The 14,674-nt window shown below is 37.2% G+C and overlaps 1 protein-coding gene across 11 annotated transcripts in view; it reads right to left on the bottom strand.

The window, feature by feature from the left end:
- The window catches only part of CEP128 (centrosomal protein 128), a 402,179-nt gene that overhangs the window by 238,607 nt on the left and 148,898 nt on the right, over window positions 1-14,674 (bottom strand). For all 11 annotated transcript variants that reach the window (XM_077750720.1, XM_077750716.1, XM_077750719.1 and 8 more), the window contains 2 exons: window positions 11,424-11,600; window positions 6,764-6,823 (listed from right to left, as the gene is read on the bottom strand). In XM_077750720.1, coding sequence (XP_077606846.1) covers window positions 6,764-6,823; window positions 11,424-11,600 — 237 coding nt within the window. The remainder of the gene's footprint in view (window positions 1-6,763; window positions 6,824-11,423; window positions 11,601-14,674) is intronic.

Below are 14,674 nucleotides of genomic sequence, written 5' to 3'. Positions count from 1 at the left end.
CGCTTAACCGACTAAGCCACCCAGGCGCCCCAGGACCTGAACACTATTGATTTGGATTATAAAAATACCACCAGGAAGAAGGGCTGGAAGGATGGATGCTCCTTCTAATGGGATTATGTCCATGGTTCTTCTCAACTCCAACACTTTCCTATCACAGAAGAATGAACCATTAAGTTTATCAGGTCTTCTGATACCTCAAAAGGAAAACAAATTCCATGCTGTAACTATGCAAGTGGATATTTTTTTAAATGTTCGCTACCAACACTATGTTTTAAAGCTGATGTGGTCCAAACAAAGTGAGTCTTTGGGGATCACCAGTTTCAATCATTCCATTTAATTTGTTCTTGCCCAGGGATTTAAATGCAAATTTAGAATGTAACTACACATTTCCCGTTTCTCAAAAATTTCCCACTTACTCCATCTCAATCTTTGGCCTGTGCTCAGTACCTTGCTAAGAGTTGATAATGGTAGAACAAAAAAATTTCTTGTCATGACAATAATCCTATTGGTTTTGGTAAAAAAAAAAAACAACAACAACAAATAATTTCTGAAACAAAGCATTAATCAGGTTTGATATGTGTTACGGACTGATCGTATCCCCCTCAAGTTTACATGAAGACCTCAGGTGACTCTGTTTAGAGGTAAGGCTTTTAGGGAGGAAATAAAGGCTAAATGAGGTTACCACAGTGGGGCCCTAATCCTATAGGACTGGCCTCCTTATAAGAGGAGGAAGAGACACTCTGTCTTCCAACCCCCAATTCTTCCAACAATACTCCCACCCTACACCCTCAAAATGCCCCTCCCCCTACATGAAAGGTGGCCATTTACAACTCAGGAAGAAGCCTCACCAGAAACTGACCCTGGCACCTTGATCTTGGACTTCTAGGCTCCAGAACCATAAGAAAATAAATATCTGTTGTGTAAGCCACCCAGTCTGTGAGATTTCATTAGAGTGGCCTGAACAGATTGATCTGCAGCTTCATTTTATTCCTATAAAGCCTTTATTCTATCAACATACAAAATTTAAGAATAAGTTATAGTTAGATGCTTGTTATGAATTGAATATGCATGCAGCATATATTATTAATCCTAGAAACAAAATACCAACTTATGGAAATTTAATCAACCAATAGTCAATTATGAGAATCAGTGTTTGTTAGAGAAACACCCAACATCTTTCATTAAATGTCTTGGAGAAACAGCTTGGAACACAGCATAGGAATAACTTTACCAATTGCAAATAATAATTACCTGACAAGGCTATTAATCACAGTGCAAACACCATTCTATTAACCACTCACAAGAGTATCTTAAAGATTACATAATAGGCTCATTTATTTAACTACATCAGCAAGTATTGCTAAACAAACTAAAATAGAGAAAGAATTTCTAAATAATGCAGTTTTTTACCTTCATAGTTGACAGCTTGGAATTAGGTAGGAATAAGTATCTAGTAAAACAATCAAAATGATCTTTTTAATCTGTAAGAATCCTCTAGTGAGATTTAGTGTAATAATATACTAAAGTCATTAAGGAATGACTCAAAGCTAAAACCAAGGGAAATACAAAATTTGAATAAAAAGATTATAGCTGATAGAGTTAGCAATAATACCAGAGCCCATAATTTTGCTGCTTTTAACTACCATACTTCCTTTGCCAAAACTCAAAAAACAATTTTGAGAGGAAATGCTTAAAAACCAAAGGTAAAGGAAGATGATGGCAATTTCTGAGAATGTGACAGGCAACCAAAACAAAAATTAAACCAAAGTGCAAAATTCAAACCCAAATCAACCTCAAAATACAATTCTTTTAGTAATACTCTGTCCGTTTTTCTACGTAGTTATGGATACAGTCAAGAAGAAAAAAAAAACCTCCATAATAAGAGTGCATATGTAAAAATACAAAATGTTTTTCTTCCATTAAACTGAATGTGTTCCACGCACACAATCTAAAGTATCCTTAATGAATCAAGCACCTGAGTGTTTGTATCTCATTTTGATGTCTACACTAGACAGATAAAATACTAGATGATTATTCACATCCTTCAACAAGAATTAAATACACTGGGTCCAATACTTCTCATACAATGAGTGTTTTAAAAAATCTGTATCACTAAAAAGACTATATGAATAAATGTAAGATTTATATTCAAAGGTAGATTATACTATCAATCAAGAAAGACTGACACAAAATTCAGAGACCCATGTTCTAAATCCTTCTCAGTAACTAATTAGCTTTATGTCATTAGGTACAACAATTCCCAGGGCCTCCTTCTCATCAAAAAAAAATGGAGAAGTTAAACTACATGATCTCTGAAGCTGTTTCAGTTTTAATATTTCAAAAATGACAGGGAGAACCAACACCAGAACACATTATACCATCAAAAGTGTGACTCTATGGAATGATATCTAACACAGAAATAAAGGAAAATCCCCCAAATACTTTTGAAGTCTATGTCTTATCTATAAAACCTTAAAAGTTTACAGTTCTGATCAAATAAAACAATATTTGATAATTAGTAGGCTTCCTGAAATCTAATCTGTATGCTATTTACTCTTCAGTGATATTTAAGCTGAAGAAATAACATGAGTAGAAAAATGTTGCATTCCTAATATAATTACTCTTTAAATATATACATATATATATATTTATTAAGCATTTAGGTAAGTATTGTGGTAAGTGCTCAAGATGCACTGAGGAACAGGATGGACACAGGTCTTCCCTCATGAAGCTTATAGACTAAAGAAAAGAGAAGAATAAATGGGATAAAGATCAACAAGGAAGAGAGCATTACAGCCAAAGAAGCACATAAATTTGCCTTTTTGCATCTTAAGGGAATAATTAGTACTAGACATCCAGAATACATGTATTCTGCAAACAACACAGCACTCAGGATCCTGCCTTATGCTGCTGAAGAGCAGCTGACACATGCTTTTCTTGTATTTGCTATCACAAAATGATTAACTCAAGATCTGGGAACAACAGTGACTAATACTCTCTTGTACTGTCTTTCCATCCTGAGAGTACCTGCCTGCTCGAGATTTGATCTTTTTTTTTTTTTTCGAGATTTGATCTTTTCTCCACATTTTGTTTCAATGTCTCTGCGCCTTCTCATTTCTTTCCATGATTTGCACCTAAACTCTGATCTTTGCCTTTGTCCCTGCTTCTCTTTGGGGCTTCCTGTCTAAATGGGACTTTCTAGATATCAAACCCAGTGCTGGAAACTCTTTCAATACTTCTGCTGGCTTGTCTATCTAGGACTGTCTATGCCATTCTATTCAGATACCAGTCTTTGAGTGGGATCTCCTACTTTGTCTTGAAAACCATAGACATCTCATCCTCAATCACTCCATTTGACACAACATTAAACATCATCTGCATATTGTCACCAAAACATTACTTCAGTGTGTCCCTTCCTCTGAATCTCTAGTATTTCCTTGGTTTGGACTTTCACCCCAGAGCCTCTGGTCTCACTCAAAGAACTCTTAACTGGTCTTCCTGCCTTCGGTCTTTCCACCTCTACTCCACCTTTTACATCACCATCTGAGTAATGCTTCTAAAATATGAGCATGAATTGACCAGTATTCTGTTCAAATCTCCTTTTTGGTTCCCCCTCCAAATGCAAAATTGGACTCAAACTTTTAAAATGGCATACAATGTTCTTCTTGGTAGACCTATTCTCTACCACTTTCTAAAGCCCTATCCCTGACATTCTCTGCCTCACATTTTCACATTGTAGTATTGCCAAATCACTTGGGTTTCTTTCCATTTATGATGCTGTTCCTCTTCCATACCATTCCTACAACTGTCTACTCTGAATGCCTGGTCTTTCCTTTTATCTGGCCAGCTTCAAAATTCACCTGAGGGATCAGACTCTGTGGCAGCTTCTGCACACCTACCTGTTATCACTGCTCTTATATATGATATTGAAATTATCGATGTAAGTGTCAGCTTTTCTAGGAAAAAAAAATGTTCCTCAAGCAAAAAGATCACGCAAAATTCATCATTATGCCCACAGAACGTAATCTAGCATCTGGGACACAGTAGCTACTCAGTAAATTCTTGTTAAACTGAATAAAATTTAGCCTCTAAATGCCTTGTTGGGATTTATGACAAAAACAAATCGCTGATCTATTGGGAACTGCTTGTCTGGTATTCCTCAATGGTATTCCTTAGTTCTCATTCCTCTTCCTCCCTGTAATGTATTGTTCTTCTCATTCTTTGGTTATTTTATCTGGAAGCCTGGTCCAATTCTTAGTTGGACTTTATATTATGTAACCAATGCCGACAAAGCAACAGTGACCCTATCCTCACCCAATCCCCTAGTTCTTCCAGGATTAACACTAACAGAAGAAATTCATTTGGCAGATTTATGAAAACAATTACCAAATGCCCTCTGAGGTCCTTTTAACACTGCAAGATGTCAGCATGGACTAACTGAATAGCAATTCTACTTTCCATATAGTTTTGTCCTCTGATTTCAGATCTTATCTTCAATACTGATGGAGCTGTCTAGTCATAGTTCATGGGAATTACAGTATTGTAGCCCATCAATAACCTAAGCCATCTTTCTGGTAAATAGACCCAATTCCTCCTTAGTCAGTTGGTCAGCATGGTATTGCTTATCATGACCCTTTTACGCTGTACAGGAACGGTTGTCTCATGCGGTATTAAAACTTGTCTGATCAGAAGTTCAATCCCATTAAATGATAAGGGAAAACTGCTCACTAGTTCTCAAATTAAAGTGCTATGATTAAGAGTCATCTCTGGCTCTCATAATTTAACTGAACAATAGCAGTGAAAGCTTTCTTTTCAGAAATGATCAAGATTTGAGCTTGAAAGAAAATTCCAAGTACACTGCTCTTGTCATCAGAATTGAGGAGTTGGGAAAAAGAAAAAAGTGAAATGCTTTATTAATGCACAACAGAAGCTGCTAGCTCCAAAATTTCTGAGCCAGCAAAACATGTATATTCTGAATTTACTATGCAGGTGGGATAAACACAATTCTGCATTTAGTTCTATCAAAACCAGTTAGGGATGAACAGCATCACTGTACTTAAAGTAGGAGGAACATTTTACAAGGTTGGGTAAATTTCAATGGTCAAACATAATGCTGCTCATTTCTTATTAAGGATGCTTTAAAAAAAAAAAAAAAAGGTTTCCTTAATGCACAGCTGGTCTTCAAAGGTGAACCATGTCTTTCTATCAACCCCCCCCCATACCTTGCTCACCAAGCTCAGGGCATTATCTTGTTTATTCAGGTATTCTTAACCTCTTGCCATTATTATACCTCTAATTAGCCAACTGGAGAACTCCTATCTATGTTTTATATGATCAAGTTAAATGCTGCACTTTTGCAGAAGCCATCTGTAACGTGCCAGCGGCACCAAACCCTCCTAACCTTCCAGTGCTGATATCACAGTCAGTTCTTCCTCCTTTTGCGTTTGTCAATGTGTATGTATTTCTATAACAATATAACACACCTTAAGGATTTTTAAACTGTTTACATCTCCATTTCCCTTATTAATTTCCATGGCTTGCTGGCACTGATAACCCTCATGCCTACACATACAAAAAAAGCCCATAATCAATAGATCTCGGCTAAATGAAGACTTTAGACAGTCTCCCACATAATGGTGAGAACATGAATTGTGAGTCTGACATACTATGCAGTCCATGTTCCCATTTTTTATTCGGCACTGGAAAAGCATACATTTTCTAAAACCTTCCTTTTCTCATATATTTAAATAAGGATACCGCACAAACTTAAAATTTCTTTCAAACAATAAAATCCTAAATTGGACCACAATTGATCAGGTTTATAGTACTGCTGGGTTTTTGTTTTTTTTTTTTTTCAAGTTTATTTATTTTGAGAGAGAGTGTGAACTGGGTAGGGGTGGGGGATGAGAGGAGAGAATCCCAGCAGGCCCCCCACTACCGGAATGGAGCCCAATGCAGGGCTTGAACCATGACATCATAACCTAAGCCTAAGTCAGTTGATTAATCAACTGAGCCACCCAGGTGCCTCAAAGCAGAAAGAGACTAGCCTGGGAAGGAATGTAAGTCCTTGAGTGTCAACACTTGGATAAACAGACATCTACATCTTATGTGGTCACAAATTTCTATATATTTTAATTAAAGAATTTCCAAGTTGATCTGATAGATAAAGACAGCTGGTAATGATCCCAGAGTGCAGAAGAATCTTTTTGTTAAAATGAGCAAATTGTTCGATTTTATTTAGATTTCCTTACCTACCCTTTAAATTTAAATCATCATGCAAAAGAACCATGAAGGAAGAAAGTTATCTTCAGAACATAACGTTTACCCTTCCCGTTTTGTAACTGAAGAGACAAGATATCCGGAGAAATGAAGGGAGTTCTTTGAGCTGACCTTCAGGAACAAAAATATTTGAAGAATCTAGGTGTAAGTAAAGGTTGGTTATAGTGGTCCTGACCTTTGTACATTTCCAGAGGCTCTGCCTATCCCAAGGAAAAGGCAGAAGAATCTCTCTAACAATCTAGTTTTACTACTTCAACAGTTTTACCTTCCTTTATTCTCTCCTTCCATGCCTCTATAGTTAAGCTAATTTGTAAATGTTAAACTAAAGGAACATGGAGGTTTCTTAAATTAATGAATCTTCCCCAGGAACGAAGTATTACAGCTTCATTGCTATGTTATATAACAAAATGGTACGGTTATCCCAAACAGGACACCTTGAAGGTCATAAATACCATGATAACTTTGGGATTTAAAAACAAAGTACCTTGCTTTCTGCTAACCAGCGATGTGGATCGTAATTGATATCAGGACCAGATGAAAACACCTACAAAAAAAGGAAATAGTGTATTAGAAGTAGAATTTTCTCTGAAATGAACTTACATAAATGAAATTCTTCACCATAACACGTAAAAGTTTAATCCCTAAATGTGAAGGTTTAAAAAGAAGAAAGTTCAGTTTCAAGTACTCCACGAATTCTAAGCCACCATTTATTATGTTCATTTATGTACACGTGTATATATGTATGTACTCATTGAGAGTAAATATTTGGCTCAAATACAGAGGCACGTATCAGCTCTCAAAGTGTTGTCACTGCTAGAATCTTTAGAGCTGACTCCATGGAGTTCTGGCAGACAGCCACAATCAAACCAGTTTATTTCATTTTTTTGTTTGTTTCTTTTCCTGAGTCTTGTTCCATATAATATATTTCACAGTGGGTTAGATGTAATTACATGGAAACTTAATTCTTTGTCTCTTTCTTTAATTTTATACTGTGAGGGTCATTTTGTCTCATTAATGTTTGTGTAGAATTGACAGAAACTAATCAACAGGACTTTGTGCAAACGTTGCTTTATATTTCATGATGCTAACAAAATCCTACAATAAATAGGTTGTCTATACCAGCTGCCTTGATTTCCTTCATACCAACTCATTTATAAAATCCCTTGCCATCTGGTTCTGCCTTATTACTAATAAAATGATGTTCAAAGGCTGTCAATGACTTTATGATTGTAAACATAAATTGTTTTTCAGTTCCTACTTGCTTTGAAACAGGTGCTACCTGTGATATTTTTACAGGACTCCTTTCTAGTAATTTTGTTTAAAAATATCCTATCCCTCTGCAAGGCATCTATTCCTATCCCCATACTACCTGAAGTGTGTGCACATCACTCCCCTAAGGAATATCATTAGGTGATTCATTTAGACACATGACGAATGTATAATGATGCTGACCATATGCTGTAAACAAACGTGTTGTATTCTTAGCTCCCACTTTTCTCTCCTACACTTTTCTAACCATCCAAATCTCACCCAACTCACAAGCCTCCTTGTCTTCGGTGAAATTCTGCCTATTCTAGCTTATAGTGTTTTCTTCCTCTTTGAACTCTGTGACTTGCAAGCATCTACTTCTCACTGATTCTGATGTTTTTCTTATTATTTTCTATTCATCTGTGTCATAGTTTTAATTAAATCTTCAGTGACCTAAGGTCTAGTGCTAAAGACTAAAAAATTTAAAATAATTCGATAGAAGTACAAATAATGTTCCTATTTTGTGATTTTTTTACATATTTATATATAGTTTAAGAAGAGAGCCTGTCCGCTTACAGGTGATGTGACTCAATTTCTCTAAGCCGCAGGTTATCATCTATAAGGTAGGCAAACTGCCTCATAAGGCCAAGGTATAAATTAAATAAAATGAGGGTTAGCACAGTGTCTAGCATAGAGAACACCATTATTACCACTAACTGCATATAAAGAGGTAATCATCAGGAAACAGACTTCTAGCTCTATTGTAACAAAAACACTACAACAACAATTTGTTATAAACAGGTGAATAAAAAAACCTGTGTATATATAAATATACAAATATATATGAATATATGACAAAAAGGGCACTATATAATAATGACAGCTAGCATTACTTGAGTACTTACTAAGTGCAAGATACTTCACTCCATAATATGCACCTTATATATCTTATTTTACTTTATCCATAAAATAAGCCAACTTACAAATGGGACACGAGTTCTTAGAGAAAAGAGAAATACATAAGCTGTCCAAGGTCATGCATTAGCAATTTGGAGAGATGTAATCTGAACCTATATCTGCCTTGATCCAAAGCCTATCCTCTTTATGCTCTGCGAATGAGTGCATACTCGGAATAGGAGTTAGGAGGAAAGCTCTTCAATTATCAAAGACGGGTCTGTGAAAATGATGTAACTTTAATTCAGGCACTTTCCTAACTGTTTTATAATTGTGGCGGCTTATGAAGTGTCTGTCCTTAAGTTTTCAAACATTACATGCATTTACTAAAGTGGAATAAGTAATAAATAGGGTGGCTAGAAAAAGGTAATCAGAAATAATATCAACACTCCCAAGGACTTCCCTCAGGCTCATTTGTTATATATCTATTATCCAATTCATATCACAGCTGTCACTCTCTATAGCAAGTGGCTTAAAAAAATTCATCCACAATATTTCAAAATCAATAAATGACAAAGAATGAATTGGAATTATTCCATTTTTTAAAAACATTCTATAAGACCCACTACTCTCCCTTAGATCTCTGAACTGTAAAGCAAAGAATCAATTTTATTTTAACAACACCTTGAGTAGTTTATTTGAGGAGACCAAATGTTATATTCTTGGTATTTATTTTTCCCCCATATTTATAGGAAATTAACAACAGAACTTATTAATGGAAAGAGAGTCACAAAGAAAAAAACTATACTCTAAAAAAAAAAAACTTAATAGAATTTCCATTCTTTTAGATTTACTTTCCACCCATCACTTGGATTGAACTGGTCTTTCTCTAGGGGAAAAGGTGTAAAGATCCATTACCACAGTCAACGTATTCCTCTTAAAGAATAGGGTGCTTTTTGGAAGATGTTAGAAAGATCGTTTGGACCTCAAAAAGAAGTAAGAAAATATTTAAGCAATCTGCTATCTTCCCACTATGTTTTAGCCTTGCCCATAACACGGTTTATGTATCTTATCGCATGATCCATGATTCCATTTCTACATCTCAATCTGATTGAAAATAGGCCACCTTGACACAAATACTTAAATGTTTCACTATTTTCTCTAACTTTTTAATAAATATTTATTTTTGAGAGAAAGTAAGCAGGGGAGGGGGGAAGAGAGGGAGGGGGACAGAGGATCCAAAGTGGGCTCCGTGCTGACGATGGACAGCCCAGTGTGGGGTTTGGACTCACGAACCGTAAGACTATTACCTGAGCTGAAGTCATACTCTCTCAACAGACTGAACCAATCAAGCGCCCCAATATTTCACTATTAATATGTGCTTCTTTTAGATAAAATTAGAATCTTAAGTCCATATATCTCTTAAATATATTTAAACATGGCAGGTCTTAAATAAAAAAAAGCAGCATTAGACAGGAAAATGAGTACACCAGCATTACAACAGGCCCTAAAACAAAACTGAAAGAGTGTTTCTTCTAAAGCCAATTACTTCTCACGTTTAGCCCCTAGTCCTCTCAAGCTGATATCTGAGCTTTTTGTTAAATGTAACTAGGAATACATTCTGTAGAAGTTCCATCAACTCCACCAAAATCTATCCATCAAAATATTTCTGTTAAAGTTGAATCCTAAGATACTTTCCACCGTAACACTAAAATTAGAGTTTTCTTTTCTTTAGAACACCACTTAAGAAAAAAAAAGAAAGAAAGAAAAACGATAAGAGCAGGAAAAAAAGAGGAGAAAGCCATATAAAAAGGGAAGATCATTTTAAATGAGGAAAGACATGACAAAATAAGAAAGAACCATCTGAAAAAATTTTTTTAATATTTTTAAAAATATATTAGGCATAACACTATAATTTGAGTCCTGCCATATCACCACATGAAATAAATACAGGGTAATGATGGCTACAAGATATGTGTTACGGTGCTACTGCATCAAAGGAACACAACCCGGGGTGCCTGCGTGGCTCAGTCGGTTAAGCGTCAAAGTCCAGCTCAGATCGGATGATCTTATGGTTCATGGGTTCGAGCCCCGTGTCGGGCTCCGTGCAGACAGCTCAGAGCCTGGAGCCTGCTTCGGTTTCTGGGTCTCCCCCTCTCTCTCTGCCCCTCCCCTGCTTGTGCTCTGTCTCTCAAAAACGAATGCTTAAAAACAAACAAAAAAAAAAGGAACGCGCAACGCAACAGAGCAGTCTGCAAAGAGGTGCTTAAGTTCAAGGAATTAAGAACATACGTGATTAATTCTGTTTTTATTCGTCATTCCCCTAGAACTATACACTGAATAGCAACATTCCATTTTAAAGACAGAAAAACTAACCTAAGTATATTTGTTTAAAAACAGAAGGCAGAGAGCATTGTGGTTACTTGTTTCAGCTCCAGAGTCAGGCTCCCAAGCTTTGCAGTCCTGCTTCCAGCATTTGATTGGATACGAGGCCAGGGCCAAGGTACTTCACCTCTCCAAGCCTGGCTTTCTCTGGTCTAAAATGGATTTAATCAAAGTATCTAATGGACAGGGTGGCTTTAGGGGTTAAGGGAGAGAATGCATATACTGTAGCTACCACAGTACCTATAATAAAACTAGTACTGAATAGATGTTAGGCATCAATATACTAGCAACAAACAAAAAATGGGCTGATAACAGCAAGCCAGCCCTCTTGACTCCAATGATATTTGTTTAGTCAGAACTGCTGCCTCTCTCATAAGACATTTTCTTTTCCAGAGTGAGATAGAGGCAATTCAAGGAAATAACAATACGCGATACACTTTCTCTCCCACGACGGTGCAATGGACACAGTATCTCATTCTAAAAAATGCAAGATATTATTTTGTTTCATAAAACTTTCCAGAATAAAAATGTGATGACCATGTAACCATGCATTAAAACCTTATTATAATTATATGTTAGGAAACTAAGTGAAAGGCACAATGAGAACTCATAATTACTTTCAATTTCTCCATCGAGTCCCTGGAGAAGGTTTTACAAGCTGCATCAATTTCCTTTCCTATGACACCAAGAATGGATTCCTGTTCCGTCTCCAGACAAAGAAGTTGATCCTTGAGCTGCAGTCTGGCCTCTTCAATCCTCCTTAAGTGCTCTTCTTCATTGCTTATATGCTTTTCCTAAAACGTGGATAAGAAATAAAAACAGAATTATTAAGAAATGGCAAGAAACGCTTGTAGTATCTGTGTAGCCAACTCCAAAGAGCGTGTAAGGAAACACATCTGACTCGGTCAGTCCCTTTACTTTACTAAGAACATTCTGCCTACTCATCAGCTGAGGTTAGGTTACAGAGAATTCAGAAGAAGGGCACTGAGGAAACTGGGTGAGTGGATACTTGGCAAAGAAAATTAAAGTAATTCCGTAACCAAAAGAAAAAGAAATTTAAAGAAATTCTTTACATTTTAGTAACATACTGCCATTAACAGATTGGAGAGCAAAAACTGACACCACAAACAGACTTGGAGCTTTCAGTAAATATTAGCAAAACACGAGAAAAAGTAAGATATAAAATAAGATCGTTAGTTTTTTTCATTTCTTAAAAATCCCATATGACTACCTTACCTTATCAAGACATAGATTTTAAAGAGGCTAAGTTTTCAAATACAGTCATATTGCGTAAATACTTTGAGTCATGTCAATTTGATCAAAGCAAGATAGAGGTACTTTACAAAAGTAAGCAAATATATTTAATAAAAAGAGGTTTCTGAGCATCCTTTAGGAGATTACAAAGACTTGGGGGCCCTCTCTAGGCAAAGCAAGTCCCATTCATTACGGCTGCACAGTCTCATTACTAGAAACATTCAAGTGGTGTTGCACACACCTGAAGGTCACAAAAATCACTAGAATATCAGTAAAAACAGTAGCCCAAAAAGTCATGATGGCTGGCCAGCTTTGCTTTCACTCATTACACAGAGACCTCATCATCTTTACCTACCCTAGGGAATACAACATAAGCAGGAAGATGATGTAGCCGAAAAACCCAGCTTGAAGTTAAGTGAATAAAGGGGCACCTGGGTGGCTCAGTTGGTTAAGCGTCTGACTTCGGCTCAGGTCATGATCTCACGGTTCGTGGGTTCGAGCCCCGTGTTGGGCTCTGTGCTGACAGCTCAGAGCCTGGAGCGTGTTTCAGATTCTGAATCTCCCTCTCTCTCTGACCCTCCCATGCTCACGCTGTCTCTCTCTCTTCTCTCTCTCTCAGAAATAAAAACATTAAAAAAAAAAAAGTTAAAAGAACAAAAGAGATCTGCTCAATGAAAATTCATCACAAAAGGGAAAAGATAGCATTTTAGCAGAATCACACAATATTTCCTTTCAATTCAAATTACTTTTTAAAAATGAATGAAACCCTCTGCCCAAGAGAACAGAGTCGTCACACAACCTGTCTTCTGTCCTTCTATCCAGCCTCACCTCCGTCCTTTCCACTCTCTCGGACTGTGACTACTTGCAGCTTCTCTGACAAGGCTGCATACGTCCCCTCACCCCCATCTGATGTGTGCCACTCTGCTTGAAGCTGTGCTACTTGAAAATGGGGCCCGGTAGCTCAGAGGTGGCAATTAGCCTGATGACTACATCCTCCCAGTCTGCAGCTCAGCGCTGTAAACTGAGGGACTGGATTTTCTTTTCTTTTTGGTGCTCTGAGTGGAGCCATCTTTCCGCAACAGAGGAACATGAAGCTCACAAGAGACTCATGTACAAACCAGAAGGCCACTCAATTAACTACATCAGCTTACAATGAGAACCACAACTGCCATATGGATCAGAATGTTTGTGTCAGCATAACCAGTACGTTTTCTCCCTGCAGCCCAATCTGGATGGGAAGGCAAATTTTAACCAGAGCGTTGCTTAACGAATAGGAAATCGGAGCGAGGGGAGTCTGTGTTATGAAGTGATGTGTAAACGCTGTCACACCAATGGCAGTCAACACCCTGGGCGGGGATTTTTGTCTCTGTATTGTTGCTAGGTACTGACCACTTAGACTTCCTATCTTTCCAAGATCTAGTCTCCTTTCTTTACTGACCGCCTGATGCAGAATGTTCCGGGAGCATATTATGTGTATCGCAGTATTTTTAAAAATGTAATATAATTGTCTGTGTACAAGCCTCCCTCAATAAACTACTAATTTGGGGAGACCACAAAACATGTTTATAGTCATCTTTGTTAAATGCCCCAACTTTGCTGAACAAATTATTTAATACTTTTGGAAAACTCAGATTCAACACTGGAAAGATCATTTCATCAACTACCATGCAGACCTATATGTACTCAGAGGCTACTGGGGTGTGCTAGGAGGTTCCTTTCATGCATTCATAGACCTCCAGACCGCTGCTATGTTCTCACTGGTGTGACATTAATAAAGAAAATACTCTACCAGGGGTTACGGAGCTATGTTCTCACTGGTGTGACATTAATAAAGAAAATACTCTACCAGGGGTTACGGACAACCATTGATATTCTAAACCCAGGCAATTCACAATTGTATTCTAACTGTTCCTTCTTTTCGCATTTCCCTCAGAGCTGGCTTTCCTCTATCCACTCCTGCTTTTCTGTGCTCTCTACCACCTGACCCATCAACAAGACAAAACTTTCTGTATTTTGATATTCCTGAAAAGGCTGACACTGTCAGAAAAGGCTCCATAAATGCAATCTCTTTAGCAAAGAGACTATCCACTTCACTATCTTCTGTGAGAGAGTCCACGTGCTACGTCCAACCTCCCTTTGAAGTAAAACTATGAACTCATATAGACCTTTGAGATTGGTAAGTCCAATTACCTATTGTGCTTTCAGGAATCCCTTCTCTGACAGTTCTGACAAATGGTCATCAAACCCCTACGTGACCAGCTCTAGTTTCTAAGAATAGGATACTTGACAAAACTGTAACATCTTTCCATTAGTGTGAGTGCTGTACTCAACAATTAAATAAGTGAATCCTGTGCACGTACTAAGTTACATACCAGGTAAACCCATGTTCTTTTATTTAACTCAGTTCCAGGCACTCCACCATATTGGTTCCCCACCTGCATGTCCCCCAAGACCTTAAATATAAAAATAAGCTCTTCCATTCTGTACTTAAGGAATTGTAATTTGATTTATTCACTCATTCAACCAATTTTTATGGAAGGTCTACTATGGTGAGATATTCTCCTGAGTACAAGGGACAGAGTGAATAAGATAAGGCTCCTGTCCTCATACAGCC

Source organism: Crocuta crocuta, unplaced genomic scaffold (assembly GCF_008692635.1).
Source record: "Crocuta crocuta isolate KB4526 unplaced genomic scaffold, BGI_CrCroc_1.0 scaffold186, whole genome shotgun sequence".
Classification (NCBI taxonomy): domain Eukaryota; kingdom Metazoa; phylum Chordata; class Mammalia; order Carnivora; family Hyaenidae; genus Crocuta; species Crocuta crocuta.
The sequence above is the reverse complement of the archived record's forward strand: the minus strand, read 5'-3'. Positions and strand labels throughout refer to the sequence as shown.